This window comes from Nyctibius grandis, chromosome 5 (assembly GCF_013368605.1).
Source record: "Nyctibius grandis isolate bNycGra1 chromosome 5, bNycGra1.pri, whole genome shotgun sequence".
NCBI lineage: Eukaryota > Metazoa > Chordata > Aves > Nyctibiiformes > Nyctibiidae > Nyctibius > Nyctibius grandis.
In genome coordinates, this window is record NC_090662.1 from 59,847,311 (window position 1) to 59,864,250 (window position 16,940).

At 41.5% G+C, this 16,940-nt stretch overlaps 1 protein-coding gene across 1 annotated transcript in view; it reads left to right on the plus strand.

Moving 5' to 3' along the window:
• The first annotated feature begins 13,047 nt into the window (after nt 1–13,047).
• The window catches only part of MRTFA (myocardin related transcription factor A), a 53,281-nt gene continuing 49,388 nt past the window's right edge, over nt 13,048–16,940 (plus strand). Inside the window, 1 exon segment of the mRNA XM_068402017.1 lies at nt 13,048–13,557. Within this exon segment, the coding sequence (XP_068258118.1) occupies nt 13,431–13,557 (127 nt within the window). The 5' untranslated portion in view covers nt 13,048–13,430.

Consider the following 16,940-nt stretch of genomic DNA (forward strand, 5'->3'; position numbering starts at 1 on the left):
TTAAAGTAACTATCTGACACTGAGGTACCACCAGTTAAAAATAATGACTCCCAAAACTTTTGGTTAAGCTCTTCAGAAAGTACCTTGAGCTTGACTTATTGCAAAACACTCCCAAGGCTTAGAGCCTTCAACGTTCTTTCACTAACAGCTGAAATAAACAGAAAACACTTTGCAGTACGCTTTTGCTGACCCCATGTTACCTCAAACTAAGCAAGAACAAGATCCAGATTAGTAGTCTCCTTATGGAGAAACCTCTATTGCTAATCTTATCTTGAAAATCCAGAGACTAACATGTGAGTGTCTGGAACAGTGTAGTGTATGAAAAGTGGTCTCTCAGGCAGGAAAATTTCAGCCCATTTAAAGGTCAAAGCATCTTTAAGTTTAAGCTAGAAAGTTACAGGTAACCTAAATGGACCAGAAAAGAAATGCAGTATTCTACAGAAGTTTAAGTTGTGGGGTTTGTTTTATTTTGTTTTATTTTGTATTTCCACATAACTTGAAATGTACTACACACAATCTCATTTCTTTTTTTTTTTTCCTTTTCTATTGTTATGCTTTATTTTCTTCTCCTCCTTGTACTGGGCTTTTGCATTATGGTGGCTGACTAAGTGTCTGCTTACAATAAGAGACTGCTCCACTCCTCCCAGTTTTCCTCGGAGAGAGGCACTCACTGTTTGCTGTGGTTGTTGATTTAGTGCCTGGGAAGAATGAGGTTTTTTGGACCACTTCCTCGTCACTCTCTCGCTAAGGGAGCCTGCGTCATTGAGAAATGTTTAACCTTCTGGCCCCGAAGCGGGACTGGAAACTTTGCGGCAAAATCTAGAAGCTAAAACTAGATCTTGAAAATGTTATTTATGCGAACTACTCTTTCCTTTTAATTTATTTAGGACAGGAGATTGCAGAGCTTGATTTAGAGTTTTGAATAGTTAATAATTTGGAGAGTGAGCAGGAGGGAAAAAAATTAGTTCTTGAGTGAAGAATGGAAGTGGTTAGGTGGAGGAGGAGGAGAAGAATTGGGGGCAGAAGATGTGGTAAAAGTGTGTGAGGGGCTGCGTGGGGAAAGGCTGTCCTAAGATCATAATTCTGGCATTGTCAAATGCTTAAGTAGTTATCTCTAATTTGTGTAAGGAGGCTGGCTGTGCATAATTTTATTCATATAACATGATGGGTTCAAGATGCTGATAGCAGAAGCACAGCCTGAAAGAACATTGTGAAACAGGAGTTTTCAGACTTAATCTTGAAGTATGAGTTGGTTGTGGAGAGCTAGGGGCCTAAATTGTGGTGGGAGCTCTTGTTTCCAGACGTTTGAGCTAATAATAGATACTGTCTCTCCCTGTAAACTTTGGTATGGACTACTATATGTCTGTTTTTCCCAGACCGTCTACTTTTTTCCTCCCTCTTCTTCTCCCTCCTCCCATCTGGACCACAGGGGTTCTTCTAAGACTCATGCAGAATTTCCAGATGTCTGGCTGCCCTGCTGGAACTACACCCTAGTAACTGAGAGGGCAGAAGACATTCAGAAATCCCAGACATTTCTGCAGCATAATAATAATAAATCTGATGTATCTTGAAAATGTTGTGCTTTTGCAAATTAAGTATATAGCGTGCTTGTAGTACAAAGATAACCCTGGCTTGTCCACAGTGTGTTGGATTTATTGTACATGTTCCGGCCATCTGCACAGCATGTGCTTGTATACTTACCTTCAGGATATTCCAACAGAAATGTGGCAGCTCTGTCTCTTGGGGTCCAACCTGTTTACAGTAACCTCTTTATGGTAAAGAGATTGAAACTAAAATGAAGAAGCTTGAACTCAAGTGATGAAATAACAGGAAACTGTTTGAACTGACCCAATGATTTGTCATGACTGATGGATGGGAGGGGAAGGAGCTGTACTTTTCTTCACTCCTCTGTTTCATCATTAGCAGCTCAGTGCACCTGCTGCTTAGCCCCAGCTAGCTTGGCTGTAAATCGGATGATTGGACCTTTTGTGAGCAGTCTAATTCACTTTTGAAACAAAGCCCTTAAAAAAGACCAAGTTTTCTGCTGCAGCCATCAGTGAGCTGAATTCACTCACTGAACTTTCTTATGAAATCTAAAGCCATCAAAAAGAAGGAATGATGAGAAGTGAAGCAAGATGCTAAATTATTTCATCTGGCTTGGCGAACGTCACTCAAACTGTCTGTACTGAATAGTGAAACTGAGTAAGGTAGAAGAGAAAAAAATTTCAACTCTGAGGTCATCAGTAGGATGAGAAAACGGCTGAATGCTAGATCATGGAACCAGTAACCAGTGGCAGTGGCTGGGCAGTAAGTCTAGGAGGGAGAAGATCAGGCGCAGTAGGAAGAATATACAGTACGTGATAAACTCAATAATTAAGAAATGTATGAAATCAGAAGTGGGTCATTTTTTAGGAGAATATTAAAAATATGTGCATTCCCCCAGTATGAGGTTTGTCATGTTAGAATTTTTTTTTGTTTGTTTTTACTTTGAGGTTGTTACATATCTGTGAATGGACAAGCAAGCCACTGTAAAAAGGGTGATTACACATCTATCACAGAATGGTTGAGGATGGAATGAATCTCTGGAAGTCATCTTCTCCAACCCCCCTGCTCAATCAGGGTCACCTAGAGCCAATTGCACAGGGCTATGTCCAGATGGCTTTTGAATACCTCCAAGGATGGAGACTCCACAACCTCCCTTGGCAACCTGTGCCAGTGCTCAGTCACCCTCACAGTAAAAAAAGGTGTTTTCCTGATGTCTCAGAGGGAACCCCTGTGTTTCAGTTTGTGGCCCACTGCCTCTGGTCCTGTCCCTGGGCACCACTGGAGAAGAGCCTGGTCTCTGTCTTCTTTGTATCCTCCCTTCAGGTGTTTATTATACATTGATAAGATCCCCTGAGCCTTCTCTTCTCCAGGCTGAACAGTCCCAGCTCTCTCAGCCTTTCCTCATGGAGAGAGCTCCCAGACCCTTTATCATCTTCATGCCCCTTCACTGGACCTCTTTCCAGTATGTCCATGTCTCTCTTGTATGGGGGAGTCCAGAAATGGGCACAGCATTCCAGGGTGTGCCTCACCAGTGATGAGTAGAGGGGAAGGATCACCTCCCTTGAAAACCTGAAGACAGTTTGCCCAATAGCTGTCTTGCTCAGGCAAAAATATTTTCTGATAGGAAAGAATTGTGAGTTTATAGTAAATTCTGGACTTACTATAGCGTGGTTGCCAAAAGGAAGCATATGGCAATGTCTATACTGTTAAAATTGTTTTTGGTTCTAAAGAGTTGTTTGTAAGTGACTTCTGTTAAGCCAGCTGTTAGATGTATTGGGAGCGAGCATCAAAGTCCTGTCAGATCGTAAGAACTGGCAGGCATATGAAACCATAGCTTTTTCAGTTGCATGTTTATCTATTTGATTAGATCATCAACCTGTTTGCTTTTATGCAGTCCCACTTTAATTGTCCCTGTCTTGTGTCTGGATTCATAACATAGATTTGGTAGCCAAGGAAGGATGCTAGGATTTCTAATTCCAGTTCTGACACACAGACTCTGTGTTACGTGTAAATCCCTCTACTTGTTTTAGCCCAGTTTATCAAGCCAGAAGGTTTATAATAGAATTGAATTGCCTAGAATTGATAAATCTGAGGTTCTGACTTCGGTAATTCATACCAAAGCATCAAAAGAAGATCTTAAAGGGGTGCCAGGCAGTTGAGGAAAGATAGTGACCAAAGAGGCTTCTCTCCATGTTGTTTCAGGTGAGCTCATAGATTTAGGAGGAGGGAAGCAGAACAGAAAGCTGAGGCCCAGATCAGAATGTAACGTTCCATGCACAGTTATCTTCACAGCTATAAGCACTCGGGCTACGTGCCTTTCAGTGCTTTTAAGCCAGCTGGGGATTAAAACTCATAAGATTTGGCAGCTTTGGCTGGGGCAACAGAAGAGGATACACCCTCCTGGTTACTTGCCTTTTCTGTTTGCTTTCATGGCCGGGATTACCAGAACTCTTGAATCTGAGATCAAATTTGTTTTAAAAGTTACCATCCACATTGCAAAGGAGACCTGTATCTTTGCTTCCCCCCCGCCCCGCTTTCTTTTGGGTAACCACATAGGTCAGATCAAACCGTGTGCAGTATTTTATTGTACTTTCCCTACCTCTCTCAAATCTTTTCTGCCTTAAATTTTTGCCACTGATGGTTGTATCATGGGCGCTTAAAAAATTGCAGTCTCACATATGTGGAAAGGTCTTTGGGGCAGAGATTTGGAACATGGATACATGCAGGCTAAATTTAGGATGTAAAGCTACAGTGTTATGTTTTGTGGCAATTCTCCCTGTATGTGACACTGAGGTACCAAACCATAAAAGCAAGGTAGCTGACCCTGGTTTTCGCTGAAAGGAGCTCTTGTGTTTATGGCTCTTGTCTGTGAAATTACTGTTTCTTGCTTGAGCCTGGTTTTTGGTGAGCTTTTTTCCATCTAGAAATGGTTCTTTTAAATACTTGAAAAATTGGATTTCCCGTGAAGTGCATTAATACTTTAGGTCAATTCAGGTTGCTTGGGAAAAACACTATGTTTTGGTTTGTTATGTGAGTACTGTGCCCAAATCATTGGGGAGAGGCACAAATGATGTGCGAACTGGGAGAAGTTGTACATTTCACACCAAAAGTCTGTCTTCTGTTACAGCCATGAACAACTCCAAGAAAAATAAACCTTTGGTTTGGTTAATGCAGAATACAATTTACTTAAAAATGTAGTCTATGGAGAAGGAATGGTAGTACTGTCAAAACTGCATCTTCCTGAGGTTGATAGGCAAGTGAATTCCATGAAGGCACTAAAGGATGCCTTCCACCATAGCATAACCGGGATTCTTTTCCTGTTAATCAACAGGTGAGTAATTTAGTGGCATGCAGGTAAAAACTATCCCAAATCCAGTCTCACTCTGTCTCCCTCTTGAGGTTCATGCTTTATGTTGCATTCAAGGTCTGAAATGTCTGCATGTGTGGAGGAGAGATGAGTCCATACTAGACCCTGGAAGCCCTTTCCAGGGTCAGTGCAGTCCATTCCATGAGATTAAATACTTTCATGCCCTGACATTGTCTCAGGCTTATTTTATGTTGTAGCTAAAGATTAAAACTCAAACGTGCTATCCATTTTTGTATTGGAAACATAAATTCAGTTGTTGAAGCCGCCATGAAAGCTTGAGATTGGCATCTATCCAGGGGATAACTGAGAGTTCGGCACTAAAGGATGAGTTCGAGCATTTGACATTGGAGGTGATTTATAGATCTTTGGCAATGCAAGAACTGAATTTTATGTTCTACGGACAAAATTATTTCCTGTCTGAAATCATCCTGACAATAGCTATTTTTTACTGTGGGGTGAGAGGAGCATCTGTGACAATGCAAAAGGATACCAGCACTTTCAGTGGCAGCTAACCGATGAATTGGCTTAGAAGTATCATAAAACTTCCTCTCCTACTTTACCTCATCCAAGCCTCCACAACTGCCTGACTGTGACAAAGCACTTGAACCATTTTTAGAGAAAAAGTTAATAGTGGAAAAAACCCCACATCTAAAATTAACATTGGCTACTAATGTGTTAAATGAATAGGATGGTTTATGGTCTTTTTAGAATTATATGTCCTTTAGTGCATAGTTGTTTCAAATTGGGAAGCAGTCTTCTGCAACTATAAAGGGTAAATAGACATCTTAATAAAAATCTAGATTCTGGGATTGCAATTCTGTATCAGATTAACAAAGGATAATTATTATATTGAGTCTCAACAATGTTGTTATTACCCATGTAACTGATATGTTTGGAGAAGGAACAGTAGCTTTCTGGTCAAAAGTCACAATCCTGTAGTGGGGGTTTACCTAGTAGCTATTCTGTTTGTATAAACTGTGAAGCAAATGAAGGCTTTGCTAATCCTTTCACAAGTAGTGCATGAACATCGAGTGCAGCCTGGCTGTTTTCTCTCTTGCTTAGGCAGTTTAAAAAATTGACTGCATTTTCCAAGTGTTTGCAGGTAGCCCCTTTGTGCAGCAGGAGAGTTTGATAGAGAAGAAACATTTTATTGCCAGAAGCTGGAAGGATGTGGATGGGAGAAGTGTGGGATATCTTCTGCTCAGCAACCACAGGAATTAGTGACATAACTTCTCAAACTCTTAGACATGCCTTAACATGAGGGGAAGGGTATCTTTCTCCTGTCCTTTCCCAGTTATTCCCTCCTAAAAAGAAATTGCTGTTTTAAGACAAATTCAAATCGCCTCCTTTTCTACTCTGTCCTGCTCACTACCCTCTTGGTCTGGCAGACAGAACTTCCGCTTTTTTTCTGTTCTTGAGAGCAAAACCAAATGTTTTGGGTTTTTCTGTTTTCACTTATTCGTAGTGGTTTAAATTAAAGCCTGGAATATCTGCAAGAGGAAATGTTTTGAAAAGTCTGGTCTCTTGTGCTCAATGTTCTTCACTGGGCACAGGGTATACTTACTCACGTGTCAGTCTTCCTGCAACCTCTGGATGTTCCTGCCCGTGTGTGGTGGTGGTAGTGGGGAAATGCACATCTGCCTGTGTGTGACCAGATCTGTCTACCCCTCGAGAGGTTAAAGTTATTGGGGTGCATGTGGGTGAATTAGCAGACCTAATCGTAGGTGGGAAGGCTCATTAGAACAATTTTAACTTTGTTAGATCTTGGGTGACTGTCTCTGGCTTGTAGCCTTTGACTCTTTTTATAACAGGTAAACTATTGCTCTTAGGTAAGAGCAGGAAACTATTACTCTTACTTCCTTTGGTCTTAAGTAATTCTTTTAGAGCAAGATGGGTAATAGCTGAATTAAAGCAATATATGAGAATTCTGTTGCAATTCCAGCTGGAGCAGCTCTCAGTTAAGCCCCTCCACTGGAGATACCCGACCCACATTTGAGATGCTGTACTTGATGTGTGAACTCCCACTGTGAAGCTCGATGGCTTAGCAAAGGTAATTGGAGCTAATCTTCCTAACTGCACTGGAACAGAGTGAGAGCATTCATACAACCAGTTCTGGGGTCTCAGCAGGGGTTGGTAAAGTGAAGAAGGGCTAATAACTTTGAACTACAGAGAGCTATGTGACAGTGTTTGTATCTAACCAGAATTTATCAACCAAAATGGTAAAAATAACAAATAAAATGTGTTTGGATATGTGTTTTTAATTTACTTGCTTGTTTTTGTTGGGCTCATATGCACAGTGGACTGCAATTGTTTGGGAACTAACTGTAAAACTTCTTTCTCTTAATCCCTCTGCTTTTCTCTGCCCTCTACTGTGAAGTGTTCTGTTGTGGACAGAGTCCTTCCACTATATTAACCAGAGAAATCCACGTACTAGTTGCGTTTCTTCTCCTGGATAGAAATCTCTGCAGAGGCAACACCATTTTGTAGTCAAGGAGTGTATGTGCAGCTTTCTACAGGACAGCATTGACAGAGCTGTTGCCAGTGGTTTTCAAAAGAAAATCCAACTCCAAAAAAAAAAAAGTGAATTTAACCAACTTGTCTTCAAAAGTGGCACCACTTTCTTTGGCTGTGTAGATGACATGTTCTGAGCGGGTGTAGCGCTCCCATGTAGTAATATTAGGAACAGGTGTTGTGTAATACTTTTGTTTTGGTATGATCTAGAGTAGGGTAGACTTCTGGACTATTTCCTTCTCTTTATCACCCCTGCCTTCCTCAGTACACCAGGTCCGGGAGGGAGGGAGGAGGAGAGGCATGGACCATAAATGAACTAACATCTCTGCTCCCTTCCTCTCTCTCCTTCCCCTCTCTTCTGCCCTTGTAGCAATATTGCTGCAGTCTCTTTGCAGATTACCTTTGGTCAGCAACACTGACTAAGTGAGTTCTTGGTTTGGGGAGGGGAGAGGTGGGAAAAGCAAAGGTTTTGCCTTCCTTCTTCTGCCTGTGCTTCCTCCTCAGGTCTGCAAAGCCTGGGAGAGAGGCAGGGCTGAATGTCAGGGAGAGGAGGATGGGGCATCGCTGCTGTTGTCTCTCCACGCCTCACTTACAATGTTGACTTGCCTTGCTGGTTGGAAACTGCTTATCTACGGAGTTAATCAAATGCAGATCAGTGTTGCATTCCTTGGGCTGAACTGATTCTTCTCTCTCCTGTGTTTTGCAGATAGGGATCGTGGATTTCATGTGCGTGTTTTCAGGGAAAGGCAAACTGACATCTTGGCTGAATCCCAAGGAATGGGGTGGGTGGCAGAGTTTATGTATGTGCTGGGGGTTGATTTGGCTCTAGCTGCTCTGTAAAGTTCACTTTGGCAGCTGAAAGATGCAGAGAGAAGCACTTTCAGAATTAGAGACAGTGAGGTAATGAGAAAGTGACATAGGAAAGGAAGTGGGGGGGGGGGAGGAGAGGGCTCAAAGCGCGCCTTGACATCATCTGATAGGTTTTCCAGCCTGTGCAGCAGCTATTTTTATGCTTTCAACTCACAGCTCAATGACAGCCAACTTGCCAAAAGTGGGGGTGGTGGTATATCCCAGAGTGGGCTGGGGGACTGAAGAGCCGCTCAAAAGCTACGGCAAAGGTCCAGGTTCTCAGGCATGCCTGCTGCTGTTACCTTTTTTTACATCTGCACTGTGATTTACCTTTGGCTACCTGTTATGTCTAGGAGTTTTCTGAATGCTGACTGGCAGCACTAGCTGTCACCAGCTAGTTGAAATGATCAGGGTATGTAAACTTCAGGCTCTTCCTGAGAACTGGAGAAGCAAGAATGTAGAGTGCTCCCAGCTTGATGTTTCTACTTCTTCCTGAAGGTCACTGTTGGTGGGAGGCAGGATCCTGGGAATTTCCAAAGCAAACTCACATTACATTAATGTGATCCTTAGCTGAGAAAAAGTAAGCGACACAAGTGTCAATGTGAAGTCTGTATTTATTTTGAAGTATAAAATGAAGAGAGTCATAAGCCATCAAAGCTTTACAGTGATGTAGGTGCAGCATTCTATTATCTTTCCAGCTTTTGGCTGCTTGCTAGAAGTATCAGAGACAGATGTTCAAATATAGTGGGCTCATACTTCTTTCTAATGGTTCATCTGGCTTAGACCTTCACTGAGGTCTTTCTCATGTTGCCTGAGGGTGCATATATTGCAGCTGTTTGCCAGTTTTTAGCAGTACATTGTTTGGATTTCATCACTAAATTGTGTGCATGCAGATCCTTGCAGGCATTGTGTCATCTGAGAACGTTATTACTGAGGGAAGGAAGACTGAGAACCTGCTGCAGGGAGGACTGGAGGTGAAAGGAGGAAAAAACCAGCACATTTTAAGTTGGTGTGAGTGGGTTGTCAGCAAATTGTCTATCTGCTCATTAATTTGAATTTAAAGAATACATTAATTTTTTGGGGGATAAAATTAATGATGCAGTTTTTTGTTACAGTTAAGCTGACCCAAAGTTTAGCCTGTGTTAAGACTGGTGTAGTCTCTCTCTCTCTCTTCCCAGCTGTGTTCACCAGCCAGGAGCTCTGGTTGGTAATGCTGTTTAGCAGGTTGAATCGGGTCATTAAGATACCAGATGAATGTCAGAACTGGTTTTAAGGAGGCTAAGAGTGTGTGTGTCTGGGAGAAGGACAGGAGAACGTGAACTGGGAGAGATCCTTTTGGTGGTAGCAAGCTTTAAGCTGTACACCTTGCAGGTGTGATAAACTTCGCACAAGCAAAGTTTTGTGTGCTCCTGGAATTTAGAGGTCAAATATCTACGGCAGGGTTAGAACTTAATTTGAGAGTGGTTCACTCTTCCATATTTGTCTTCTGGCACAGAATGGGAATTTGAAAGCTGCTGCTTATATGCTGTCTTGGCTTTTGAGTATAGAAAAAAAAGGAAGAGAAGGTTAATGAATTTGTTCAAAATAGTAAGTAATGATAACCGGCATTCAAATAAAAGTATCGCATTCTGTGCCCACCAGGCCTCAGAACTAGCAGCAGTATCTGTGCAAGCCATATGTGCACCTGATGGTACTTTTTATTTCTGTGTGAGGGTATAAATAGTAATGCAGCATCTTGAGGAAGAATACATTCCCACAGTCTGTATCTCATTTCACACTTGCAAGTCAAAGGATGTAAGGCTCAATAGATGTCTCATGGACAGATTATGAAAATTGGGGCTGATGTTTTCCAAACCAGAAATCTGTGGCAAATACCTATGTCCTGTTGATAAAGGTGATCTTTCTGCCAAGAGCAATGCTGCCAATTCCAGGACAAAGGTTGTGTAAGACACTGAACATTGGACATGCATTGATGTGGGTTGATCCTACTTTTCTGGAGTGGCTAGGCAACTGAAACTGTTGTTGGAAATCCTACCTCTACTGTGAAACAGACCTTCCCTTCTACCCTGCTGATTTTCAAAGTAGCTGTGAAAATTACTCATCAGGCCTTACTTGTTCTTACCGTGCATTGACATTTCTGTCCATGTGATCATTGATCAGACTTTCAGATCTCTTACCAGTACATCAGGATCCGATAAAACAAATTAAACTTTTGTTTAACTTTTTGATGCTCATCAACATCTGGCAGTAGTGTCAGTGTTTCGTACAAGACAGGTTGCTATTGATCTTTATTCATCTATCAGAATCCATATTTTGCAAGGAGGTACCCCAGAAGTGCTTGTTTGTGTGTTGAAGATATCCTCCAATGTGGGCCCCTCAGAGTTTGTCTTCTTACAGCATGTAAGGCATTATCCAAGTCCTTTTCGGAGTGCTCTGGCCCATCTTTTTCTGTTTTGGATAATTGCTCCTTTTTTCAGGACAATAAATAACTCTGTAGGACAAATTTGATGCTGTAGGACAAAATTTTAGAATATCTTTCTCAGCGAAGAAAAGATTTATTTACCTACCATTGAGCTAATCAAGTGTTTTTCTTTCCAAGCTGTTTTCTGCATAGGAAGAAAGGTATGTCTGCATACATATCTGCAGCTCTGCCATAATATATTGAGAGAATCAAATCTTCGTCAAGTTGGAGTTGTCAATTATAGCAGCAGAGGATTGGTTATATTATCAGATTGCCAAAACTGGCAATTTATTTCACGTATTATGAGCTGTTTGGTGCCTCTCTTCTTTCAGTTCTTAGTTTTCTTCATCAGAACTCGAGCAACATCTAAGGGCTGTTTTGGCAATACCTGGGTATTGGTGAGTCAGCTGGATAGAGCAACCGCTCACATTTCCCAGGCCTTGTACACTGTAGGGAGCTGCTAGCTCAGAGGCCCTGCTTGGTAACGTAATAGCAGTCTTTGACCTCTGTAGCTGAATCTTGTCATTTCCATCACACAGATGGTGTATTGCTTGCCAGAAGTAGGACTCAGTCTGGCACAGAATAGTTGTTCTTTAGTTATTACAGTAATTATGGGACCTGTCTGCACAGAGTATCAGGCCTGATTCAATGTGCAGTTGCGTTGTTGCTGCTGAAAGGGGAGATCTGGGCAGTGTGTTTCTTTCTCCCTTCCTATGTCCTGGCTTTAGCACTCTTGTGATCTGCCAGGTCAGCTTCCCGAGGCAGCTCAGCTCTCCGCAGCGTCACGACTGCTAATGCTCACGCAAAAGCGGGCTCATCTATTTATGCAGTAATTTGACCTTATTGGCCAAAGTTCATTGTGAAACTGAGCCTTCACCTGACTTTTACAAGTCCTAAATTTAAGATGAGAGTTTGTGTTGAGTATATGTTGATAATTTAGGAATAATGCAATTACGGAGCTTTATATTATCACCAAAGGTATTTTTTCACCCACAGTGACTTTAGATTTGGATTCTTTTCTGAATGAAGGTTGAACATTTCAAAGTAAGAAGAGTACTGTTGAAGGTACTCAGAAATGTCACTGATGCCATCTAGCATCATTATTTAGTAAACATGTAAAATTGTGTATATTACTTTTTAGTTTGTAACTTAAAAATATGTTAGATTGTTTTGTTTCTCTAGTGCAGCTTGTGGCAGAGTTAAAGTCATGCTTTTTAAATTTGGGTGAACACCACTTTTCTTAGATATTAGCTTCATTATTAGAGAGTTTTTTTCCCTGTGGCTGTTATTCCAGCCTTGCTTTATAAAATGGCTTGGATGCCTGTCAAACTATTTGGAGAGGAGAAATTTTTGTCTTGATTTGGTGCAGCGGGGGTGACAGAATATGAAATGGAGACTGTTCCAATAGTGTTTAGAGTATTCACCTTCTTATTTTTGTAATGTCCATGTGACTATCTTTGCTTCAGGCTTGTAGGATGACACCGATTACTATTAATCTTTTTTTTTCTAGAAAGATACCAGGATACTTTTTTTTCAGGTATGTGAATTCATTGGACAACTCTTTTTTTTTTTTTTTTTTTTCTTCCTTTTTCGCAGACTTCCTTGCACCTTTTATGATGCATGCTTAGTGAAATTAAAAACCAACAAAGCCACCAGCTGTATTGGTGAGAGTACCTCCTGGCTGTTGTTCGGGTGGAGTGTGCTTTTCCTTGGCCACTTCCAATTCCAGTACCATGCTGGATAGTATGTATACCCTGGTTTGTCAACCATGGGGCATGGGTTCATGATGTACATTAAATAAGCTCCAGGTGAGACGACTGCCTCCATACAAGCACAGATTCTGAAGTTTTAGTGGTTGCAGTAGAGGATTATTGATTGGGGGCTGCTGATTACCTTCAGGTAGGTGTTTCTGCTGGGTTGGGAGAAAGGATTTAAGGGAAGAAGAGGTGAGAATGTGTGCTTGTACTGAAGTGCCCTGTTGTTACTTATATGTGGTCTCAGAGCAAATGCATATAAGAACTCTGTTTCCCAGATTACCAGATTAGCTTTCTCCACAACTAAAATTCCATTTCTAATGGTTTAATCAGGAAGGGACAAAAAGCAGTGTGGCTTCTGCACGCAGAGTGATGGTGTTCTCTTAGCTGTGTGCACAGCATGCTTACAGTCGGGAGTTGCAGGGGGGAGAGGGCAGTGCTCAATCACATGATATTGCCTGTCTGGCAGGTGTCTGTAGTGTGAGTAGAGAGACCAACTGTTCACTATTTTGGGTGAATGAGGTTGGCTGTTACTGCAAGTGGCCCCACAAAGAAGTCCACGCATCTGTTGATAAGCACCGCTCTGCATACTGGGGTCCTGAATGCTTATAGCCGGTTGCTGAAACAGTGAAGTTTCTATCTGAGTTTTGAGATAGTAGGAAGAAAAGTTTTGCCAAGAGCCTTGCTGATTTTAATCTTTAGATGTTGGCTGTCAGGATTTGTCTGTGCCTCGAGTACCTCTCTGTTCCTATGCAAGCACAGCCTTGGAATCTACCAGTAAACTAATTTTTTTTTTTCCACTCTCCCACTTGGTGCAGTGACCGAAACCTGGTAGAGAGGGATTGCGGTTGGGTCTCTTGTGAGGATTAAGCACCCCTTCCACTAGCCTGGGACGCCTCCTGTGTTACAGAATCTGCCTTCAGGTCCAGGGATTTCCTCTAATATGTTGGATAAAGCCAAGACACTCCAGCCTGCCTATGTCGGGATTGTGCCGCTTGCAGAGACTGTGTCAAAGCAAGGGAAGAGCTGTTCAAGCACATATCAGGATTCATACCACAGTTTACGAGAAGGTTAGCAGGCTCTGCTTTCTTTGTTGTAGGCACTGTGTAATTGGTTTGTGGGTTGTTCTTTTTTTTCTTTTTTTTTTTTTTTTTTTTCCTCTTGCATATTGAATCTGCCTGCTTTTTCTTTTCTGGGCAGTAGTCCAGATTTTGGGTTTCCCACTGACTCCTGTGACCTGTTGTCCCTGAGGGCGCTCATAAGCATGTCACAGGACAAGAGGTTGGTGCTCCATATGTAGTGACTTGTAGTGCCTGCACCTTGGGACAATTTCACTTGCATTTGGAAGTTTTCATTTTAGAGTTTAAATTTCTTGCTCTCCTCTATGTCTATAGGGTCCTTGTGAGCAACGTTTTAAGGCTGTTTTATTAAAGGTGTAAAAGCTTGTCTGGAGTGGCAACTCTGCTTTGAAGGACATAGAGTATCATTTTAAGTTTCAGTATGTTGCTGTTTGAAGAGTGTGGAAGGAGCGGGGTCTGTATATCTAAATGTGATTCTGTTTTAGATAATGGTAGTCTGCAAATACCTGATTTTCTGTGGGGGTTCGACAATTCTGAAAGATTATGTAGACAGATAGAGGTCAAATTTCAGGGAATGTTATCTATGAGGAAAGCAGATGATGTGGAGGGACTGAGCAAAGACTGAGAAGATTAAAACAGACAGTGATCCATTCATAGTGCATAGCTTAATAAATAGCAACAAACAGGAACTGGGAAAAGATTACAGGGAAGAAGGGCAGAACATAACAAAATACCAATGGCAAACACAACAAGATTTATGTTTTATCAGAAATATTGGATCCATGTAGCTATGGGTGAAATTTTAATAGGAACTTGCAGGAGTGAACTAAGATCTTGAGCACAGTGGCCTCAGAAATAAGGTGATGACTGATTTTGAGAGCGAGTAATGTGATCTGAGAGGAGTGGAAAATTACTTTCAGTGACATTTTAGACAGAAAAGTAAAGTGTGGTAGGAGTTGAGGATAAAAAGCTGGATAGAATAAGGCCACGTTTGTTGCAGAAAGATGGACAGTGTGCGGAAGAGGATTTTAGCAGTTGCATTTAGAGGATTTTTGTCTCATATGTAGCTCTAGGGCTCCTGAGTTTGCAAAATAAAACTGTTCAGTTTCTACCTGCTGTTGTCACTCCCCTTACCAAGCCTCTTTAACAGATATCAAGAGTTAGCTTGTTGTTAGATTTTAAAAATATTACTATTTTTGTTGCTTGTTTTCATTGGAATATTTTTCATCTAACAAATACGGAAAAGAAAACTGAAGTCACAGTCCTCAAATTCAAGTTTGGGAGTCATAAATCCATTAGTATAGGCAGTATTCCCAGACTACTTTGTCTGCTCTGGAGGCAAAGAACTGCAGCACATCAGTCTTCAGAGGAAAAAAACAAACCAAAATAAAAAAAGCCAGAGCTTGCAGCTTTCTTGTATTTGCAAGGCATTGATTTTCACAGAAGGTGAGCACAGAAGGATGTGCCAGGATACATCTCTCATCCAGTCACTAAATATCACACGCTCTACAGTGGGATAACGTGTAGAATGAGGAAAATGCAATTCTGTAATACTTTAATCAATATAAAAAAGTGTTTGCTGCTGTCTCAAGTTGAAATGAATTAAGGCCATTGAATTCTTGTATAATTCTGATGATTGAAAAAGCTGTGTTGACTCTGCAAAGTCTAGCAATATCATCAGCCTATCCCATGTCTAATTCATGATACTGTAATGTCATATGTGATGAGGAAAGCTACTTTCTACCAGCTACCAAACAGGAAGGGTAGGGAAGAGAAATAGATGCTGCCAGCTTCTTTTGTGTCAGAAGAGAAAAGAATAACCCTTTAGCTTTGCTGCTGCTTCATTCAAGTCTTGTGCAGTCTCAGGATGCCTGTTGCATTTGTGCTGTAGCATGGCACTGAATTTGCAGAGACAAATCTGACAGGCAGTGGAGAAGGAGATGTACTCATATGTAAACCCTTATGGGAGCTCTGGAAGTCCAGAATTAGCATTGAGCTGAAACTATAATGACTGTTGTTATACCTTAGTTTTGGTCCCCCTAAAAATGGGACAGCTTAGTTTTGTTATCGCCCAGGACAGAAGATTCATGCACTTCTCTTCTTCAGTCTTTACCACACATGGATGAATGGGTGCCAGTCTGCTTTCTCCTCTTTATACAGCCTGGCAAATAAGGGTTGTCTGTATTATGCTGACAGTGCTTATACCTGTTCTCTTAATGAGTCTCATGAGAAGCGGTTATCTGGAATAGACTTCATCTTGTTTCCTTTCCTCTGGAAAACAGATGGTCTCCTAAATCTGATTTATTTGTTTTTTTGAATTGGGTCCTGACATTGAAGTTTGGGAACTGCTGATCCTTTGCACACAGAAATGGATTTGACATGGGGAAGTCAAAGAACATATGCTTGTATTTTTCAAAGTATGTATTGGGGCAGTTATTTGTAAAATTCCTAGAATTCAGGAATCCATAAACATGTTTTCTGTTCAAGAATGCCCTGGAATTATTTAGTTTTCAAATACCAGAGCCCAGTTTGCAGTTCCTAGACCAGTTAACACAACAGTATTGTAGCCCCTCATGAAAGATATGAAGAGGGAATTGCAAGCTGTAGAAAATTTCAGAAAGCTACTCAAAAACCGATCAGCATTGATGTGAGCGTAGCTTAGAATTAAGTACTTCCAAAAGTAAGTTCCAACTTTTCCACCTCTATGTAACATCTTTCACTCGTTACTCTTCAACTAAACACTTTTTTTTTTAGCAAGTCCTCCCTTCAAAAATGTTCAATGTGACTCGGGGGCTGACAGTGAAATTCACCTGTCTTTTTCCAAGATTTGTGTCTCAGGGCCCAGACACACGAACAAGTTCCTGCGTGCCATCTGATCTGCTGTAACTGTGCGCACATTCTTGGTCCACAGCAAATGTGAGGTAATTTGAGTTAGCTTAGCCTTTGATTAAACTATTAATATCTGTTCAGTGCTTCGAAGAGATCAGGAGTCATGCAAGTGCTTGTTAACATACGGCTTTCTTCATGAGTGATCTAGACTGTATTGTCATAATGCCTCCGGGCACCTGAAGGTAAAGTTGATCAGTGGCTGGACCTCACCCAGTAGAGGGCAGAAGAACCTGCACGTGTAGACTTGTAGACTTGGAAGCTCTCAACACCAAGGAGATCCCCAGCAAGAGGGCAGCCCCTGCGTCTGAGGCATCTCACAGGAATGCAGGGTGACATTTTTCTGTAAAGGTCTATCTGTGTCTTCCTAGTTCAGAGTGGACCTGAAGATGCTGTAGGAGATGTCAAAGTGATGCCTCATGTGAATGCATGGGTAAGGAACGTCAGAAACCCGTCACAAAATGGAACAGGCATATCTCTGAATTATG